The sequence below is a fragment of the Anthonomus grandis genome, chromosome 5, assembly GCF_022605725.1.
Source record: "Anthonomus grandis grandis chromosome 5, icAntGran1.3, whole genome shotgun sequence".
Lineage (NCBI taxonomy): Eukaryota > Metazoa > Arthropoda > Insecta > Coleoptera > Curculionidae > Anthonomus > Anthonomus grandis.
Genome location: NC_065550.1, coordinates 12,718,273 through 12,740,928, shown reverse-complemented (window position 1 = coordinate 12,740,928; position 22,656 = coordinate 12,718,273). Strand labels below are relative to the sequence as shown.

Genomic DNA, 22,656 nt, shown 5'->3' with positions numbered 1-22,656 from the left:
TAAACGGCAATGGCGCGGCGCACGATGTTGTTTCGCAGATACATACTGAACAACTGATCATCCGCAGCATGTGAAAACGCGATAGTAAAGGTGCTGATGGTCAGCACTGATCGTCAGCGCTGAGCGTCGGCTACATGTGAAACGGCCCTTAGGGTTTTTCTACGTGGAAATGAAATATATAGGGTGATTCAAAAAAAGATATGATGTCATCAATATATTTTTAAATGAAAACCACCATTTTTTAATGCAAAATCAGAAACAACGCAAAATAATGTTAAAATGTAAAATTAAAGAATTACCTATCTAAGTTAAATGTTGGTATTTTGGTTTTTTAGTTGTTGTTGTTGTTAGTGTCAAAAAGTGAATGTATTTTGGTGCAATTCTATTTGAACTATTGTTACATTTGCAAGTGGTGTTTATTCTTTTTGAGAGGCGAAAGTAGTGTCATCCTTTATTAGTAACTACACTTTATTACCTACTGTTATTGTATGAAATAATAGAAAAATAACCGAACGTGAAAGAATCGAAATCTTGTGCATGATTGGTTTCGGAGATATGTCGCGTAGTCAAAGAGGTGGTTCAATTGTATAATGCAACTCATCCTGATCGGTCAGGATGAGTCGGGGTTAAGCTTAAGCTTAAGTTAGCTTAACGTTCTGTTAACGGTGCAAGATAGCCCCAAAGCCACAATCGCAGGCACGGCTTCTAATATTAATTTATCGCTATATATATTGTGCATAAAGAATTGAAAAAGCAAACTTCGACCCTTATAAAATATTCTTACTTCAAGAGCTATCGGAACATGCAGCAATTATGTAATGATAACAATAATTTTGTCAAACGGATAATATTTTCTAACGAAGCGACGTTTACTGCGGTATAGTGGAAGGAAGAGTTTTATGACCTTACTTTTTTAATGACATTCTCACTGGTGAGAGGTATTTGGACTTTCTTCAAAATGACTTATCCCCGCTCTGATAACTTTGTATCCGCACTTGGAAGAAGCCGACATGCACCAACGTGATCTTTTTTTTCAGCAAGATGGAGCTCCGCCACACTATTCTTTACCCGTTCGCAAGTATCTAGAAAAATTTTTTTTAAATCGTTGGATAGATAGACGAGAGTTCATTGAATGGCCAGCCAGATCGCCAGATTTAACTCTCCTCGAATACTTTTTATGGGGATACTTAAAACGTAAAATGTATGTTACTAAACCAGCGAGATTAGAAGATTTAAAAGAACAAATACGCCAGGAAATTATAAATATTACTCCAGATGTCATCGACTACGTTTGTTAAGAAAATTTGCTTCTTTAAATAATATTTAAGTTTAATACATTTTTGACCATACGAAAACTCCTTCTTCTTGCGAAAAGAGCCAGACGGTTTTCCGAGTATCTTCTTCCCGGCTTGAAAAATAATATTTTGTACGTATTTGGTATTTTAGTTAAGTTTGGTTGTCGATTAGTATTCGTTGCGATGACATAAGTTTAAGTCCGTGGCCGTCGTGGATTGTAACGATATTTTATATCGGCAGAATTTACCATTTTATGTGTTTTAATACCGTGATAAATGTTAATTGAACCAGTGATGTACAGTCTGTGTTTTTAACGAAATAAAAATCCGATTAAGATAAATTTGAGTCGCTTTTATTTCAAACATTTTTGGTCTTCGAGCTCGGATTTTTTGTTTTTGGGTCCTTCCATGTGAACTTTTAGTGCTTTCGTGCATGGTGTTGCACGATTGGTTCTTGGATAAAACGGTATTAATTGGTAAACACAATTTGGGGATTGGAAAGTGAATTTGTTGTGTGAATTCCAGTGTGGACTTTCCAATCGTAAATAGTCAGGCCCGGACTTGGAATTTTGTTAATTTGGGAATTTTGTCTATTGTGAGAGGCAAGTTACAAATAGCTGGCTTATTAAGCGTTTTGCTGTGGATGCTAAACGCGCTGTGAAGAGCTGTACGCTATTTGAAGGGTTTATTTGTGGGGACCCAGGAGGTGTTGGTAGCTGGCGCTGGTGGCCTTATTCCTTATTGTGTGGGCTCTTAAGCGGCAAGTGGCTTAAAAAAGTGGACTTTTTTGGACATCGCTTCGTAGTGTGGAGTGTGTCGAGTAAGGTTTGGTGAAAAATAGTAAAGAACAGGTAACATAGGTTAAGAATTTTGTGGCCTCTATATTATAGTTCAGTTCAGAGATCTATTAGAATCTTTGATGTACCGCAAATAGTCCGTGTGCCGGTGTTGCTTGTATTGTCACACGACATGCATGTTTAAATCGCAAAATTTTATGTGGAAAAAGTCATAAAGTAATATTCTAAGCGATATTTAATCATTTCATTAAATAAATAAATGTTTTAAGCATTTTTTTAAGAATTTATACATTTGATTCGTAAAATTTGACTACATGCGTCCACGTACTATTTTGTTAAATGCCTGACCTTAGTCACAGCCACTCAAGCGTGAAAAGTTGCACAGGTCCGGCCTTAAAATTTATTTGTATTTAAAACTTTATTATTCGGGATTTTTGGGTCTAGTTTTATTAAGTTAGAAATTCAGGATAGTTGATAGCAAGATAATATTTAATTTAAATATAAGATTTAAGTACGTTAAATGAGTTTAACCAAAAATTTTAATTTCATAAGTGTAGTTTTTAGCGCCATCAGTCCCTTATAACAAGTCAAGTCTCTTTGCTTTGCAATATGTCAAGTTGGAATAATGTATTGACTACTGTTAACCCACTGCATAGCTTTCATCAAATAGTATTAAACAACACTGCTTTTCCTGTTGTCAATATTAAGAAACGAAATAGAAAACCTTGATATACTAAGGGTTTACGAGTATCTGGGAAAAATATGCGCTTCCTTTTTTACATTAGGAAATACGCTATGAACAATGCAACATTTTTAAATTATTATAACGGATACCGCAAGATTTACAGAAACTCAATCAGAATGGCTAAGTGGACCTACTTTCAAAGGAGGATAAATAATTCCTCCTCAGAACATTTGACTGCATGAGTCACAGAGTGCTGCTGATGAAACTGGAGCTCTATGGTTTCAGGGGAACTGCCCTTGAGTGGTTTCGTTCCTACTTATCAAATCGTGTCCAGGCTGTCAAATTTAATGGTGGTATGTCTAAGGAACTTAATATAAATGTGGGTGTTCCGCAAGGATCAGTACTTGGTCTTTTAATTTTTCTCATTTATATGAACGATCTGCCACAACTGCAGGTAACTGGTGTGCCGATGATACCACCATCCTCTGGCACGACTCTGATGTTTCTCAAATGGAGGCCAATATATGTGCAGATTTGTTAAAAATAAAAGACTGGTGTGATGCAAATTTTTTGACATTTAATGTTTCCAAAACAAATATCCTTAAATGTAATACAAATGATATATGTTTAAGTAATGAAGCCATCAACATGCCACCGTTCAGTAAGTTTTTGGGTCTTTCCATAGACAAGTTCCTTAAATTTGAAGACCATATTGTGAATGTATGTAGAAAAGTCTCATCAGGCTGCTACGCCCTAAGAGTTATTGCCACCAGTCTTAATTTCTCCATCGCCAGATCTGCATACTTCGCGATTATCGAATCGCACCCTCGATATGAAATTTGCTTTTGGGGTTCATGTTCAAATTCACTTTTTAGTTCAGTGTTTGTACTGCAGAAAGGGGCCATTAGATATCTGTGTGGGGCCAAGGCTCGTGATTCATGTCGCCCGCTTTTTATAAGTCATAATATTTTAACCCTGTGTTGTATTTTGGAAACAGTTTGCTTAGTTTTTAGAAAATATAAACAGGAACTCCACTTAGGAAGCCACTATAATACGCGACAAAACTATTTGTTGAGGCTACCCATTCCTCATTTTGAACTTGTCCGTAGCTCTATCATATATGGAGGTAGAAAGCTGTTTAATAAACTTCCACTAGAAATAAGACAACTTAAGACTGAAAAAAGCCTACGTACAAGGAAGAATATATTTCTTGCTAGTAAAGCGTACTAAACTATGTAGCACCTAAACTATGTAGCACCTAAACTATGATGAATTTTTAATGATTAGCAGTTAAGTATTTTTCAAAGTTTTATTTAATTTTATTTTATTTTAAATTAGTTTCTCGTTTTTATTCCTTTAATGTACAGTCTATTGGCTTTGTCTACAACTTCTATGTTTATATTGACAATAAAGCATTTTTGAGTTTAATGAGAGAGTAGGTGACAAATTACTTAGGCCCATTTATTCTGTGGATTAAGGCATTAGATAGTTACTTTTTGACACAAAAGTGTAAAATGTTTTGGTTTGTCTTTTTTTTGGGAATTGAGATTTATTTTTACATGGTGGTGATTATTAATAAGGATTGTGGCTGCCATATTCAATGTCCTTTATTATATTTTTTTTTAATTAATACATATTATGATATATTATTATAATAATATACTCATGAAAACCCCCCATCTCTATATTTAGTACCATCTTCTTTTGATAAAAAGTAATTATGTAGTCAGAAAATTGGAAGTATATTTTTTAAAATAAACTTTTACATTAAAAATCATCTAGCTGTCTATACTTTATGCCTTTAAAAGACACAAGTTTTACTTATAAAAAAAAACACACTTTACATCCTGAACGTATTTATTAATTTGTTTGCCTCGTATTTAGTTATTATGCATATTAGGAGAGATTAGATAAAAATTAACAAAAATAAATGCTTATACTAAAAACTAAAAATCTTATACAAAACACTACATTTTAAGTATACTGGATCCTAAAACTACAGTGAGGATACTAAATACTTTTATAAATTTAACCACTCTTTTGAATCTGGCCCAAAAAGTTAATACAAAATTTGTAAATTCTGTTTTTTTGCCATTGTTCTTTAGCAGTTTCTTCCATTAAGGAAGGAAACAGTTTCTCTGTTGCCACCATGGATTCCAACTTCATCTCGCACATCAGCATATGGATTCTAAAGCATTACATTATATATACTTTATTGTGTCACTGAAGGACAAACAGGAGCAGTAAGCTGAAAAAAACAAAACTTTAAACTTGTTTAATTAATAAAAATAGGATTTTCTTACTATGGAAAAAAAGGGACTTTTTTCCAGAGAATAGAGGAAGAAGCAGTCTTCATTGTGTTGCTGAAGGACAACAGAGGTAGTAAGCTGTAAAAAACAAAATTTTAGATTTGTTTTCTTATTAAAAACAGTGTTTTTCTTACCATAGCAAAAAAGGGTTTTTCCCAGAGAATGGTGGAAGAAGCAGTGTTTATTGTATCACTGAAGGACAACAGGGGCAGTAAGCTGTAAAAAACAAAATTTTAAACTTGTTTTATTAATAAAAATATGGTTTTCTTACTATGGCAAAAAAGGGACTTTTTTCCCAGAGAATGGAAATCATACATCAATCATAAATGTATCATATCATGTTTCAGCTAAATAATATATGGATCTTTCTTCCTCCTCCCAAATTTTTTTAATTTTCCTCAAATATTCTATACACCACCTGACAATTCCATTACAGCAGCTCTTTTGTTAACCATCTTAAGCTTAAATCCAAGTTTTATCAGGTATCTCCGCAAGGTTGAGACTGAGAAATGCTTGTCCCTTGCCAATAAGGTGTCTCTATGGTCAGAACCTCATTGTTTTTGTATTTAGAATACACACCTTTCCTTAGCAATTTGGCAATATCCATGTCAAGTCCCTTTGATTGTCCTGCATCTTTTCTTTTTATTCTGTCTTTAATCCTTTTTTTTACAGGCATATTGTACTATAGGGAACTCCTGTTAAAAACGCTATTTTTTGCAAAGCACTACAATCATTTGTGAACTGAGTATCATTCCTTAGATTGTTATAGATATTTAGATAAATTTGTTCTTTTAAAACTGCTTGATTTCCTCTGTAGCTTCTACTTCCCTTGCTTCTTTTTGCTTCCTCAATACTAGAAAATGAACTATCAGAACTATGTAAGTCTAAATCACTGCCCAGATCACTCTTATTGTTTTTATCACAAATGTTATTGTCTTTCTTGTACACCCACGGTCTCCATAAGCCCGCACAAATACTTTCCTCTTCATTTGCCAAATTTTCCTGCCTATTTTTCCAGGGTCGAAACATTTTAAGGTCTTTAGGTATAATACCAAAACAAATCCACAAACACAAATAAAAAAACACTGTTCCTCACAGTAAAAACTGCAAAAAATTTACAGGAATACAGGCCAAATTCTAAATTCTTTACTTTCATAAACGTGTAAAAAGCATAACCGGCAAAACACATCAAATAATAACCTCACATGGCCCCCCTCCCAACTATTAAAGGTGATAGACCCATCCAACAAGTATTTTAAAGGCGATAGACCCATCCGTAAAGATCTCTTTAAAAACACGACGAAAATAATACAAAAACGGTCCAAAAATTTATTTGGGTACGGCCCCGTAATTCTTAAATTCAGTGGGATAGAGAGAGATACACAATCACTTGCACAGCCTAAAGTAGGAATTGTCAGAACGCAGGTGTTTTATCTTTGTTTAATAGACTGGCTAAAAAGAGGTGACAAGTCTGTGAGTGCTGGAAGTGTTTAAAATATTTTGTAAGATGCTTGGATTTTAGTCCGCGGTCAATTTTTTGATATTATTTTCTTGTGATATTATTTTCTTTCTAAAAATTGACATTTTCGAAAGAAAAATAAAAAATAGTATAAAACATGGGGTTTTACGTATATTTAAAATGATTTCCTAGATAGACAATATAAAATTTTGCCATTTAAACATATATATCATGCAACAATAAATATGATATAGGCGCACGGACTAGTTAGTGCGGCATCTGCGACACATCAAAGATTCTAATAGATCTCTGAACTGGACTTTACTATAAATTTTGGTGCATATTTGTGTTTGCGTTACGTATTAGGATACAGGGGTTTTATATAGAATTGTACAATGGAGGAAGATCTTAAATTGTTAATTAAAAAGCGAGGGGCTGTGAAGGGGCGAATCACTCTTTTCAGAAAATATTTGGCAGAAATTGAGGATAAAGTTTCTAATTTGGGGGAAAATGAGCTTTTAGATGAAACCTTTTTTATAGAGTTAGAAACTAGATGTAACAAAATTGAGGAAATCTTTGGGGAGTTTGAGGGTTATCAAACTGAGATAGAATTAAATTCTAATGAAGAAGATTTTGAATTGAGGCTTAGTGAGAGGGATGCTTTTGAAAATGATTATTTTAAAGCGGTGAGTAGGGCAAAAAAGATATTAAAATCTCGTAAGGACGGAGATAATAAAAGCGATATTTCCAGTGTATCTGAGGCACCCTCAAACATGAATTCTGGGGCAAGTTTAAATGTGAACAACGCGGTTTGCAATGTGGTTACGGAAAATCTTTCAAATAGTGTTAAATTACCGTTAATTAATATTCCAACTTTTGATGGGTCTTATAATAAATGGCTGGAATTTAAAGACACATTTGAGAGTTTAATCCATAAAAATCAGGGTATAAGTGAAGTACAGAAATTTCATTATTTGAGGGCGCAGTTATTGGGGTCTGCTAAGCAAGTAATCGAATCTATTGAGTTTAGCGCCGTAAATTACAACATAGCGTGGGAGTCATTATGTAAAAGATTCAATAATAAAAGAATACTTATCCAAAACCACATTTCGGGAATTTTTGAGGTTTCTCCTTTGCGACATGAGTCTTCTGATGGCTTGAGAAACTTGTGTGATACGGTGTCGAAACATTTGCGGGCATTAGAAAATTTGGGTAGACCGGTGCAATCTTGGGATGATTTAATAATTCATCATTTAGCCTCTAAGTTAGATCGTATTAGTTTAAAAGAGTGGGAGAGTCTTAAGGTTAAAAATGAAACTCCTTTGTTGTCAGATTTTAAAGAGTTTATTAAAGGTAGGGCTGATCTGTTGGAAACTCTAGAACATTCTAGGAGTCCCAAGGTAGAGAAAGAACAAGTTTCAGGTAACTGGCGTAAACCCAAGGAACAAAAGGCATTTTTAAGCGTTGGTAAGAAGTGTCCAGTGTGTAAAGACCTTCATGAACTTGTAAATTGCAAAAAGTTTTTGAATTTCCCTGTTCCAATTCGAGTTAGTATTGTAAAAAGAAATAGGCTTTGTATGTGCTGCTTTTCCTCTAATCATTTTAGTATGAAGTGTGCTGCACCTAAGTGTGCAAAATGTAGTATGGATCATCATACATTATTACACTACTCTAGGGCCTCCTTAGAGGGGAGTAGTGCTCAGGTAAATAAGGGCCACGAAGTTGTTGTTAGTACTATGAGTGGAGGTACAGAGCAGACCACTATCACTATGTCTACGAGTAGCGGTAAAAATTGTGGGTATCGCGGCCAACAGGTTTTGCTCTCAACAGCGGTGGTCAAGGTTAAGGATGTCTATGGTGAACTACATGAATGCAGGGCTTTATTGGATTCGGGTTCGATGAGCAACTTTCTGACCGAAAAGATGTATAATAGGTTAGTGTTGCAGGGTAAACCAGTCGATGTTTCTGTGGTAGGGATTAGTCAAAGCGCATGCAATGTAAAAAAAAGGTGTGAGGTTGAATTTTTGTCTAGTGTGGGTAACTTTAAGGCTTCAATCTCATGTTTAATAATTCCGAGGATAAGTGAGGAACTTCCACTTTATGAGGTCAATTTGAAGGCACTGAATATCCCTGGAAATATTCAGCTGGCAAATCCAGGCTTCCATATCCCAGAAGAGGTTGATATGCTGATTGGGGCTGGATTTTTTTGGAAACTCGTGCGAGATGGGCAAATATCGTTGGGCAATGGTATGCCATGCCTCCAAAATACATGTTTGGGTTGGATTATTTCTGGAGAGTTCCAAAATAATATATCTGGTGGGAAAAATTCTAAAACTATTTGTAATTTTGCAATGGATTTGGATGTGCAAAATCAGTTGCAAAAGTTTTGGCAATGGGAGGAACCAGGATTGACAAAAAATGAGAATTTGTCTTCTGAGGAGGTAATGTGTGAAAATTTGTTTGTTTCTACAACTTCTCGTGGTGAGGATGGTCGATTTGTGGTGACTATTCCTTTGAAAGATTCTGTAGATAAACTTGGAGATTCAAAACAGATGGCTTTGCAAAGATTATTTTCCTTAGAAAGAAGGTGTCAGAAAAGTGAGTCGTTGCGTAAGCAATATGGCGAATATATGGCCGAATATGAAAGAGTGGGCCACATGACTAAGACTAGTGATTTTCAGGAGGATGAGGTGTCTTTCTTTCTTCCACATCATGGAGTTATTAAAGAGGACAGCTCTACCACAAAATTAAGAGTTGTGTATGATGGGTCGGCACAGTCAAGCAGTGGCGTCTCCATTAATGACTTACAATATGTTGGACCTAAAATACAGGATAATTTGTTGTCGATTCTGTTACGATTTAGGCAAAACAAGGTGGCATTTTGCGCAGATATTGCGAAAATGTACAGGCAGATTTGGTTGAGGGATGATCAGAGGTCATTACAAAGGGTCTTGTGGCGAAATGATCCATCTGAAGAGGTTGAGATCTATGATTTAAACACGGTGGTTTTCGGTTTAACATCTAGCCCTTTTTTAGCCGTCAGGTGTCTAAAGCAGCTTGCGTTGGACTACCAGGCAAGTCATCCGAATGCTTCTAGAATAATAAATGCTGATTTTTACGTGGATGATCTCATTTCCGGTTCGTCATCTCTAGCAGAGGCAATAGAGGTGTGTAAAGAGACTTCTAGTATTTTAATATCAGCAGGTTTCGAGTTAAGAAAGTTTTGCTCCAATAACAAGGTTTTTTTGAGTCAGATGGGTCCAGATAATCCAGATATAGAAGGGCATAATGTTGTGTTGGATCTAGGTGAAGGTGAAAAAACCAAAACATTAGGACTATTTTGGAACTGTTCTTTGGACGTTTTTACGTATAAAATTGGATCTTCGTTGAATAATGATGTGATAAGTAAAAGAAAAATACTCTCTGACATCGCTCAGATATTTGACCCGTTGGGTTTGCTAAGTGCTAGTATCATAATTCCTAAAATCATCTTACAGAAACTGTGGTTGCTTAAATTGTCGTGGGATGATGAAATTCCAATAGAGTTAAGGAATGAGTGGTTAAGGTTTAAAAGTGAAATGTTGGAATTTAATAGTCTTTTAATTCCCAGATTTGTGTCATGTGAAAATCCAAAAAGGATGGAATTACATGGGTTTTCTGATGCAAGTCAAAATGCATTTGGGGCTTGCGTCTATATCAGAACCGTTGACAGTTTAGGTTGTTTGCAGGTGAAATTGCTATGTGCAAAAAGTAGAGTGGCACCAATAAAGGCTTTAACTATACCAAAATTGGAACTGTCAGCTGCATTATTACTCTCAAAACTGGTTCAGGAGGTTTTAGAATCAAAGGTGCTACATTTTGATGAAATGATTTTATGGTGTGATTCAACTGTAGTGTTAAGTTGGATTAGGTCGCCGGCAAATCAGTTTAATCAGTTCGTATCAAATCGAGTGGCTCAGATACAAACTTTGGTAGATTGTGACAAATGGCGATATGTAAAATCTGAAGATAACCCGCTGATCTGGTGTCTAGGGCTGTCTTTCCATCTAAGTTAAAAAACAACAAGATGTGGTTTAATGGTCCTGATTGGTTGGGACAGTTGGAATATTTTGTTAAAGATGTAGAAATTGTGAGTTTGGATAAACTTCCAGAAACCAGAAAAAAGATCAAGGCTCATGTTTGTGTTGAGAATATTCCCTTTGAGCTACTTAATAAGGTTTCAGATTTTGATAAATTAAAGAGGATTTTTGCTTGGTGTAAAAGATTTGTGGATAACTGTAGGAGCAATAAACTTGGGAAATTGCGTCGTTTTGGAGAATTATCTGTGGACGAATTGAGAAATTCGGAGAGGGAATTAGTGAAAATTGCTCAAGGTGAAAGTTTTTCTAAGGATTTGGCTATTCTAAGGAAAGGTCAATTCATAAAAAAAGGTAAATTGTCAGGGTTAAATGCTTTTCTTGACAAAGATGGTATTTTGAGAGTCGGTGGTAGGTTGAGGTTGTCAAGTTTTGAGTATGACAAGAAGTTTCCTGCCCTATTAAGTAGTAAACATATTTTATCCAGGCTAATTGTGAGGCACGAACATAAAATATTGCTACATGCTGGTCCTCAGATGGTATTGAGCTCCATAAGAGAAAGGTATTGGCCTATTGGGGGGAGAAATTTAGTAAAGAAAATAATTTACGAGTGTGTGGTATGTGCGCGAGTTAAGCCGTTATCTCTTGGGATTCAAATGGGCAATCTTCCAAAATCACGTTTAACGATTCAGCCTCCTTTTAATATTACAGGGGTGGACTTTGCGGGGCCGTTTAATCTGAAGATTGCACAAGGTCGCGGTAATAGATTATATAAGGGTTATATATGTTTATTTGTGTGTTTCACGACACGTGCCATACACTTAGAAGTTGTCACAAGTTTGTCAACAGAGGCTTTTATAGCCACACTTAGAAGGTTTGTCTCGCGTAGGGGAAAACCAAGTGAAATTCACTCTGACAATGGTAAAAACTTTTTGGGAGCCTCTTCAAAATTAAAAGAATTTGGTCATTTTTCAGAGGATAATCAATCCAAATTGGAAGGGTTGGTCAAAGATGAGGGTATAGAATGGCATTTCATTCCTGCCTACTCGCCTCATTTTGGAGGCCTTTGGGAGGCAGGCGTCAAAACTGTCAAATATCATTTAAAAAGGGTGGTTGGCAATCATAATTTAAGTTATGAAGACTTTACAACGATTTTGTGTCAAATAGAGGCCGTTGTCAATTCACGTCCTTTAACTTCGATGTCATCCGATCCTCGCGATCTGGATGTAATTACCCCTGCGCATTTTTTAATAGGTAGGCGGCTTACCTCGGTACCTGATAAGAACTTACTTAGTGTTAGTGAAAACAGGTTAGCGCGTTTTGAAAAGCTGCAACAAATGCAGCAGAGCTTTTGGTCTAGGTGGTGTAAGGAATATGTGGCTGAACTTCAAAATCGTGTCAAGTGGAAGCACAGTAAGGGCAAGTTAAAGGAGGGTGACTTGGTTTTGATCAAGGAGGACAATATTCCACCTTTGGATTGGCGAATGGGACGAGTATTACGGGTTTATCCAGGTGTCGATGGAACCAGTCGTGTTGCAACTCTTAAAACTTTACGTGGTGAAGTTACTCGTTCTTTTTCTAAGTTGTGTCCGCTTCCAATCGAAGCAGATATTAAATAACGGGTGCGTGTTGTTTGGGTAATGTGTTAATTTTAATTTAATTACGTTTAGTTAGATTTACAGTTGTTTTGAGACTATGTTAGTATATGTCAACATAGTCATGTTTGTAACTGTTTTATGTAAGAAGAAAGTAAGATATGTTAGGTGTTAGGGTTTATTATCTTACAAGTATTTTGTGGTTTGTTGAAAGTCTGGATTCTTTCAAGGCGGGGGGGATGTTAAGAAAATTTGCTTCTTTAAATAATATTTAAGTTTAATACATTTTTGACCATGCGAAAACTCCTTCTTCTTGCGAAAAGAGCCAGACGGTTTTCCGAGTATCTTCTTCCCGGCTTGAAAAATAATATTTTGTACGTATTTGGTATTTTAGTTAAGTTTGGTTGTCGATTAGTATTCGTTGCGATGACATAAGTTTAAGTCCGTGGCCGTCGTGGATTGTGTTTTAATACCGTGATAAATGTTAATTGAACCAGTGATGTACAGTCTGTGTTTTTAACGAAATAAAAATCCGATTAAGATAAATTTGAGTCGCTTTTATTTCAAACAACGTTCAAAAATAATTTTTAAATCGCCTTGGTTATTGACAGGCTGTTAACTAAGATTAACATTTAATTTAGATAGGTACTTCTTTAATTTTAGATTTTGTCATAATTTTTCGTTCAAAATTGCTTATGTAACCACTATTCATTCGTACCATATCCTTTGTAAAAAAAATGCGTTCTTTCTGATTCTGCATTAAAAAATGGTGGTTTCCATTTAAAAAACACATTGATGACGTCATATTTTTTTTTAATCGCGCTGTATATTTAACTTTCACGTAGAAAAATCCTAAACCAAATATTAAAATCGACGGGTTCGGGCATTTTTTTAGAAACGGTAATCTAAATATTAAAATATTAGAGGAATTTTTTTACGGCGGCGCGGCACGGGTATCTGCTAGTGAGGACCGATGCCGACCACACCTCCATCGAGCGGACTCTCTTTGCAAATCCGCCGCGGCATAGTACGTTGCCGAGGTACCGCGATCTGAAGATAATTCCGGGAAAAAACGTAGGTTTAAAACTGACCCAGGTCTATCGGTCTTTCCTTATCCTTTAAGTACCATTAAAGAATGCGTTTGTTAAAGGTACAAGTTTTCGCGTCGCGCATGTCCACAGACGAAATATCGCAAGAAGCCTTAAGGCAGAGATCCGGAACGTTTTCATTGCTGAGTCTCTCGTGACACGTATGCTTCAATCTATTTTTTCCCCGCTATAAAATACATTAACTGAGAAATCAAGAACCAGGAAGTTGAAAATAGCCTATGTTTTAATTTTACCAATGATATAATGCGAAACACGTGTAATCTGGTTAAACTTTCGAATACCTAGGTACTTGTGAGACCTTGACTTGGAGTTTTTATTTTGAAAAAAACTGGCATATCCCTTTTACTATTATATTATTAGCCTTCTTTTTTAAAATAATTTTGATACCTATTGTTAAACTAATATTATACCTACAATCAACAAAAAGCTGACATAAAGGTTGATAAATATATCTATTACAATATATTATATACAATAAAATCTATTATAAATAAAATATTTTTAAAAAGATGGAGAGGTATTTAATAAACTTATATGAATGTAGCATCCCCTACTTTATTATATTCTTATTTTGCTAAGTAGCACAGCTCAAATTCTTGGGCCTGAGTACTAACGGCCATCTTGTGATCCACCGTTGAATCTAAATGCATTCTATAAGAAGAAAGTTTTGTTAATAAAAAATTGTATAATAAAATGACTAATAAATCATACGTTACCTTTTTATATGCGTTTTCATACTGTTCTCCTCTCCAAAGCTGTTTTTGCAATATGGACACTCGTAGGGGCGACTTCCAGTATGTAATTTTGCTATATGTTTATTCAGTTCTTCCAGTTGATCATAACCTATTAAATGAAAATTATGAAGAGCGCGATTTAATACAATACTTTTACAATATTTACCGTACCTTTATCACACTTAATGCAAGGAAACTTCTTATTCTGACCATGCAACTTCTTTTTGTGCTTTCTTAATACATCTTTGGATGAATACATTTTATGACAAATATCGCACACCACTTTTTTTTGTTTTTGAGTTGAGTCAGGATTTTTGTGCAAGTTTTCTTGAACAGCTTGACTAAAAAATAAAGGTAAATTAATAAACATTTGAAATATCCCAAGTAGGATCGATCTATACCTAGTATCAGTAATTTCGATATTGTCCAGACCCAAAACTGATAGGTCACCTAAAGTAATCGGCATGCCGCTTTCAGCAGTTAAAATTATATCAGAGTTTGATTGTTCCGGAAAAAAGAGAACCTGGTCTAACGCCATGGTAGTTCCCTCTGGGTTTAGGATTATCGCTCTTTCTGGTATGGAAGATACAATAGACTGTGCTGAAGCCTATTAGTAAATTAATAATAATTTTAAAAACTTTCCAAACTAAAGAATGACATGAGAGTCTGAAAATTTAAATGAACAGATATCCTCACAGTGCTATAGTTATTTCTTGTCAATTTAAAATTAGAACTTGGCAAATGCACAGGACATAACAGTTAACTCAAATATACCACATTACATCAGTAAGAGTGACTGTAAGCTAGAGTTAAAGAAAAAATAGGCGAACTGAACTTTGAATGTGAACAAAGTAGCCTGCGAACGTTCTAAGCCAGGTAGAATTTAGGACGTGGACTGGCCTAAAGAAACTTTTTAAAAACGAAATGAATCGGCTCAGGCAAATGCTTAACAATGTCAGCTAGCACTTAAACAAGTGTGAAGCCGTTAACCGAAAGTAAAGACGATAGAGGTATAAGTCTGTATTTATTGACTCTAACTTCATCCCATATATATATTGTTCTCTATGCTGCATAACATGATTTCTTGCTTAGTTTGCAAATAATAGTTTACCTATAGGAGGAACAGTTAAAACACTAAAAACAGATAAATAAATTTTAGGTTTAGTTAAGTAAGTTATATAAGTCACGTTATAACGTTTAGCGCTGGAAGTGCTCATTTTTCTTAAATTTCTCCTTATATTTGCATTTTATTTTTACTATTTTATACTCCGAATGCCCATTGTTCCATTTTTGCATATCGCAAAACATTTATAAATTGATTTTTTCTTTACTTTTGATCATTGCAATAAAAGTGTATATTTTTTTATTTTATAAAGAATCCGCTTGAAACATAATTGTTCTATTTCCGAATGCTATCAACACTTAACAGAAGGCGCTTTTATAGATATAAAATTCAAAGGTCAGTTGTTTTTGGTCAAATATTCAAAACGAAAGGTTTGCACGACTGTTTTACATTTTTAATAATTTTATTATTCTGAGAGATTTGAAAGAATAATATTTATAATTCTTTTATTAAAATTATATTATAGTTTATTGTCCACATCCTTAGCTCCTTAATTTGGGTTTTTTTGTTTTTAGAAATGTCAGTACGTTTGTTAACATTATTAGTACTATTTATAACTTCCACTTCATCATGGATATCTGATATGTCAGCATTCTAAATGTCAGCTAATTTTCAATGCTTTAAGTTGAGAAATGTCCTCTGATAAAAATGACGATCTAATTGCCTCACTAATATGTGAATCCGAATGAATGATTTTCAATGATATGAAAAAAAACAAAACAGAAGATCAAGCAGCTATCCTAAATTAATTTCAAGCATAAACTTCAAAAATTTATATCAAGGAAGGACGAAAACACATATTTACACAAATACCATACTATAAACATTTTAGAGAGTGTAATAAAATATTTTTATAAACATAATCCTTATAACTATAAAGTCACTGAAAGTAATTTGCTTTATAATAATGTCTAAAGTCTTGCTTTATAATAAATAACTTACGTTTTATAGCTGATGTTTTAAAACAAACAGTAACTAAATAACAAATTTTACTTAACACTATATAGTTATCTAAGGCCCGGTTGTACAAACAGTGGTTCAACTTAAGTTCTACTAAACTGCAGTTCTTCGTTGAACGTAGTTCAGGGGTTTGTGTGTTGTTCCAGTACAAGTTTAGTTAAACTAGGTTCTATTTAAAGTCTGCAATGGCCACATAAAAAAGAAGAAAAAGAACACAACAAATACCGTAAATTCCGAAGTGTTGTTTGTTTAAAAGTGTTTTGTGCCGCCTTGCTGCTTGCCAAACCGTTTGGGTCTGCTTATCTGAGATGGAGAAAAAAATTAGGGCACGCAATTTGTCTGTGAGAGAAGAAAAGGTTCTTATTAATTTAATAAATAAATACAAGGAAAGCATAGAATGTAAGAAAACGGATCACAACAATAATGAAATTAAAGCAGAGGCCTTGGAGAAAATTTAACAGTGTTCTCGGAGAGCCCCTTAACTGTTACATTTCTAACAAAGTATGAGAATATAAAAAAAGAGCCAAGCAAAAATGTATAACAATAACTGCAAGCGAGAGTGATATCCATGAAATTCAAATATTAGGGAGCCAACTTACAGGACTAACATCAAAATATGACATTGATCCTACTGCAGGTTTTTTAACTTGTTTTAAATCATTTTCAATCTTAAATATTGTAAAATGTTTAGAATCAATTGTTATTCGGGTTGAAAGGAAAAATGCTGACAATATTCTATCTAAAATCTAAAAGTATTTTTAAAGTCTATGAATAGTGTAATTGATCTAATGCAAATCATCATACTTGTCCGTAACCGATGAAATTTGTTTAGAAATTCTACGAATCTTACAGCTTGCTTTTCCAACCTAAATCTAGCCTTAAATTCTTTATCATCCCAAATGTTCAAATGATCCGGTCTATCCCTGTACACCTGTGATGATCTAGAGTGTACAATTTTATTTACTAATTTCAGAAAATTTTCATCATCCGTAATATCTTTCCAAATAGGATCCATTTTTATATTTATGGTGTGTAAACTAAACCTAGGGTACCTAGTAACTAATAAATTAGCACCTTACCAAACACAACAATTATTGAAAGGTGGCTGTATTTTCATAAGTAAAAAATATCAAAATGATATACTTAATATTAATTTAATCTCAAAAATTTGCTTGAACTCCCTTTGAACGCTCCAAATTGGACGTTCAAGATGAACCGCAGGTTATCGTTTGAACCAACATTGTACAACGGATTAATTCCGCTGAACCGGAGATCTTTATGAACTGTTGTTGAACGCCCATTGTACAACCGGGCCCAAGATTGTTTTATACCAAATCACTCCTAACTGTCACATAGGTATTTATAAAGCTTTGCCATAAAATACGGTTCTTTATAAGACAGAATTATTGATATTAAAGCCGCTAAATATTTTATTGTTCAATACTCTCTTATTATAACTAATATAAAATAATTTTGTTTTGTTCCTCGAGCAGCGGATAATTCTGAAAATATAGATTCTAGAAATACGCCTGATATGCAACTTTTAAAAGTACCAAGCGGATAATATCCCGTACTTTAATGACAACCGCAGTTTTCAGAATGCTCAAAATCGTTAAGATACCATTAACCTAATTTTATTACACTATTCATAATAAATTAGGGGGAACACTTCCATCCCAGGCATCCTATATCCAGTCAACGCGTAATCGTTCTTTTCCTTTCCTATCCTCGGATTCCTGTCCTACCCCTTGCCGTTAGATATAACGTGCTTTTAATAATTAAATTCAGTGAAAGTATCAAGCCCACTTCTGCGTCATCCTTCACCTATGTTTGTTTTTGAAAGTGGTAGACAATGGTAATGAAGAAACAGGTAGTCGGCTGACATTGTGTTTGTTTTCGTACAACACAACGTTTCGGTCGGTAAATATCTCCGACCGTTATGAAGTGTAAACAGTTTACACTTGACGACCGAAACGTCGTGTTGTACGAAAACAAAGTCAATGTCATATTTAGCGGCTTTAATTAAAATTAAAAACCGTATTTTATGACATCCTTCACCTAGTCAACACGTGGTCGTTCTTTCCTTTCCTATCCTTTAAAACCCTTTCCTGCCCTTTGCCATTGGTAGCTGAACCTATTCATGCCGGTAGCCAGGCCGGATGATGGCGGATGCATAGTGGGGGAAGCATCACCGTGCATTTCAGTATTAACAATTGTGAAAATTATCGATTCGGGGAACACGATACATACCCGACGGTTTTCCCGAATCTCCAAATCGTGCTGGCAGATTGCCTCGTAGCAGAGCCATTAAACCAGCAATTTCGAGGCCAAAATTAGGAAGGGAAAGATCAGCTGAGCTAATTGACTTTAGATAAGAACTTAATACTTGGGCTTTCATTACACACGCTCTAAATGTAACTTTCGTGGATTAAAGGTATCGACTGTCTAATTCAAATATATATATATATATATATATATATATATATATATATATATATATCCATCCAACATATATATATCCGCCATCATCCGGCCTATATATATATATATATAGGGTGTTTCCTAACTACGGTACAACTATGAACGTATGTTGGGAGTTGCTTTGTTTCTGAGATACAGGGCGATGAAGGTTCAAAAAAATAACGGTATTTTAAAAATACTATAACTATCCTTAAACCGATTTGCTTGAAATTTGGTGCAGTTATTTGAAGTTATAAGACGCTTATTTAGCTGTAACTAGATTGAAATTATTAGGTCCAGTGGCGTGTCAGTGGGCACCACATGCTCATTGTTGAGAAAAAAAACAAGGCCAATAATTAATTGTTTTGCAGCTTTTTATTTATTTTTGTATTTAAGCAACTAAAAATACAACTTTTTCGTACCTTATCTTATTATCTTCATATCTGGCTTTGTTTTCAAGAAAAAAAATTTAAAGTATCTTTAACTCATTCTAAAAATTATCCATGGACGACAACATGAAATAAAAACCAATTAATTCGATAAACAATTTCGACCTTAAAGTACATGAGCAAAATGTCCACCCTCCAATGCACGACTATGATAATAAACATTCAACTTCTACGATTTTTATTATCAGATTTTTTAAATACAACAATCGTGGAATAGCTGAAACTCTTGAACAACCGCAAATCGACGTAACACAATTTAAAAATCATTGCAATACATATCAATACTCTTAATAGTCTAAATCCTCTATGCATTTTTCCAAGCGATAGGTGCTTACACGGGACCGTCGACAGTCTATCGGGCCGGAGACTGGTTGGCGTGACGTCATGTTAGTGGCCGTGTATTGCAGCTTTGTCCCGTTAAATTAACACACAGAGCGGCGTCGAAAATATATTTAAATTTAAATATTTCGGAAACAATTACTCGTAGTTGAAGTAAAAATTATTGGACATGGAATATTTTTAGCCATAAATTTAAAATGTTACTTTTTATTTTTAAGCCAGTAAGTAAAAAAAAAATATCTAAAATTTTTAACTGCTAATTATTTCAAGAAAATGAACATAATATCTCACAATTGCCTAAGATAAAATTATGTTAAAACAAGATAATTATGAGACACGTTTTATTTCAAATAATATATTTTTTGAAAAAAAAAATCTAACACAAAATATTATACACAAACCAATTTGTACAAAAACAAAAATATATAGGTAACAAAAAATAATTTATAAATATACTTAATTAATATCTAAACAAAAATAATTACCTACAAAAACTAAATCAAATAAAAGTTTAAATTCGTCAAGTGAAAGGGTGGGTAAATAAGTCATAAAACGAAAAACATAAACAAATTAAAAAATAGCAAATTAAGGATCATTGGCCTCTTCAGTACATTTCGGATTTTCCAGAAAAATGTTCCAACTTTCTCTCTTTTTTTAATAGTTTTTGGCCTTGCTATAATTATTTAAAAGGATATTTGAAAAGGTGTTAATAAATTTTTTATTAAATGTTGATAAGTTGTTACCACAGTCACAATTGTATTTATCCATTTCAAAATTTGCTACCTCCAGTTTTTTTACCGCAAGTGTTTTAAAAATGATTTTATACGAAAATTCAGTGAAATTTAAAAATGTCTTTTAGTATCTTTCAGAAATAATAATTTGAAACAATGTGTACATGGTTATAATATAATCAGATATGCTTATTTCGTTATACAACAAATAGCCTTTAAATTCTTTCAAAACGAATTTTCCATTTAGGCGCCAAAACGCTCACTGTGCAGTATTATTGCAATAGTAATATTTAAAAAGAGAGGCGCGAAAGGCGCGATGCACGATTCCCGCCGGCCACTACTGTGACGCAATCATTGTGGAGGGGATACAGTCGTCGGCCCGATAGACTGTCGACGGTCCCGGCTTACATGAGATGTTTTAAAGGTCCTTCAAATAGCAATAACTTTTTAAATTAAACATCATAAAAATTCAAAATTTAAAATCATACATCGATTCTCAGTCTAAAAGATCTACTTAACGATATTCTATTTAAATCTAAAAAACTTTTTAAGGGGTCTGAAGTATTAAAAGCTAGGCAAAAAGAAATAAGGCAAAAAGGAATAAAGTTATTTTTATAATTGAAATACCTATCGTAGCAAAAAAACAGTGACTTATACCGTCTATGCCCTTTAGCTACCTTGTCACAAACTTTCCACCAGATAATATTTCCTCAATCCAAATTCGTAATCCTCAATGGGCTGAAGTATGCATAATCCGGAAAACCATACCAGCAGATTAATACTCATGAATATCTATGCTAAAATCTCAGCCCCTTGCTTATAGACAAAAATGCATCTTGCGAAGATACTCTTTAATAAAAAAGGAAGCATTTTTTTGCATAAAATATAATAAGATACTCTATAAAGAAGTCAAAATTCAAATTTAAATGAATGCAGATAACGTATATTAGAGAAAAAGGCAACAACATCGCAACGCCGCTCAATCACATTGTTGATTCCACTGACACAAGGAATCTTTACCAGTGACGTCGTCAAAAAATATTTATGTGATAAATATTTATTATTAATAGATTATCCTTTAAATTATAAACAATTAAGTTTTACGAACTTTTTATGCTAATGTTTTTTAATGTATTAAAGTAAAGGTACTTATCTTATAAAAAGCATTTTTATAAAAATAAATATTTTATAATTATTATAAAAGTTTTTATTATTCTACGTTTATGATAACGGTTGTCCCTTGATTTGATGTTATGACCATATCGGTATTTGCTTGTAAAAAGATCGGCTTGAATCGCCTTTTTCCCATGGTGCGGCACAAACTGCACAAGTTTTTTACTATCGTAACAGTTCACAAAAACACTCCTGTGACTCAACCTTTTACCAACCAAAAACTAAAGAAAAAACACAGATCTTCACAAATGACGAATGTAAACACAAAGCCGTTTGACAAGATGACATTTCGCAAGATGACATCAGCTTTTGCTCACAGTGTTGCCATATCAAATTTTTAAGAAGCAGTGTTAGAAATAAAATTTGTTTAGCATAAAATATATCTATTTCTACTTTTTATTTTTAATCGAAAATCTAACATCAATAAGATAATTTACCATTACTATGTTGATTAACATTGTTAAATTAATTAACATTACTATGTGTTGATATATAGCTGAAAATTTCCTCTTTTAAATGTGTGTAAAATTGATAACACAGAATCGATTAATATGTTTGTAAAAAAAAACACCCCCCTTGCCCCTGTGCACATGTTGAACTCAAACAAAGTTGTAATTCTAGTTTTTCAATATAGATAATATTTCGTTGAATAGCACCTATCTAGAAATTGACCCTGATTGCAAACTTCATGTTGGAAATATAGCTATAAAAAATCACAGAGAATCAGAAACCCTCTACAAAAACATCGGACATCGCCGTGTACCCATAAAGCCTTACCCTTTCACTTCAACAATTTAAAAACTGACCTCATTTGACTTCAACACGCAGAAATTTGTCTGGATACAACATAAATAATCCGACCAAGTTTTGCTCAAAAATCGTAATATGAGCCACTCCTGTGCCATCCATAAGCTCGTTTCTTAGGAGAGGGGAGTGGTGAACCATCGAAAACCTTACTAATATATTTTTATATTCAGTTAGTAATATTTTATTATTTTTCTTTATTCTGCATAACATGATTCCTTGATAATTTTACAAATATTAGTTCGCTTATAGCAGCAGTTATGCTATGTGCTCGTCAATTAGGGTTGCCTGGATAAAGATTATTAGAGATGCCTCTAAGATATATTGGCTTCGTGATTCCTGTAATAGTATCGTAAATAAGTGGGACACAAACATTAGTTGGGACAATGAAATTTTGAGGAAAGAAATAAATTGAACGCGATCTTGATTTAATAAAAAAGCTACTTTCTACTAGTAACTGAGTATACCCTTAAACGAAAAATATAAACTGAAATATGAGCAGAATGCAAAGTGTAAAACCTCAAAGGGAGAGATACTTAAAACTAAATATAGTGTATC

At 33.9% G+C, this 22,656-nt stretch overlaps 1 protein-coding gene and 1 long non-coding RNA gene across 2 annotated transcripts in view; both read right to left on the bottom strand.

Moving 5' to 3' along the window:
- Positions 1-4,638: 4,638 nt before the first annotated feature.
- Positions 4,639-6,848, bottom strand: LOC126736947 (uncharacterized). The gene is made up of 3 exons (XR_007660838.1): positions 5,358-6,848; positions 5,221-5,302; positions 4,639-5,164 (listed from the first exon to the last, which is right to left on the bottom strand). It is a non-coding gene; the product is annotated as an uncharacterized LOC126736947 (long non-coding RNA).
- Positions 6,849-13,758: 6,910 nt separating this feature from the next.
- Positions 13,759-22,656, bottom strand: part of LOC126736933 (zinc finger protein 236-like) — an 81,338-nt gene continuing 72,440 nt past the window's right edge. Inside the window, exons 20-23 of the mRNA XM_050441587.1 lie at positions 14,461-14,666; positions 14,231-14,400; positions 14,042-14,168; positions 13,759-13,976 (exon numbers count right to left, since the gene is read on the bottom strand). Of these exons, the coding sequence (XP_050297544.1) occupies positions 13,892-13,976; positions 14,042-14,168; positions 14,231-14,400; positions 14,461-14,666 (588 nt within the window). The 3' untranslated portion in view covers positions 13,759-13,891. The remainder of the gene's footprint in view (positions 13,977-14,041; positions 14,169-14,230; positions 14,401-14,460; positions 14,667-22,656) is intronic.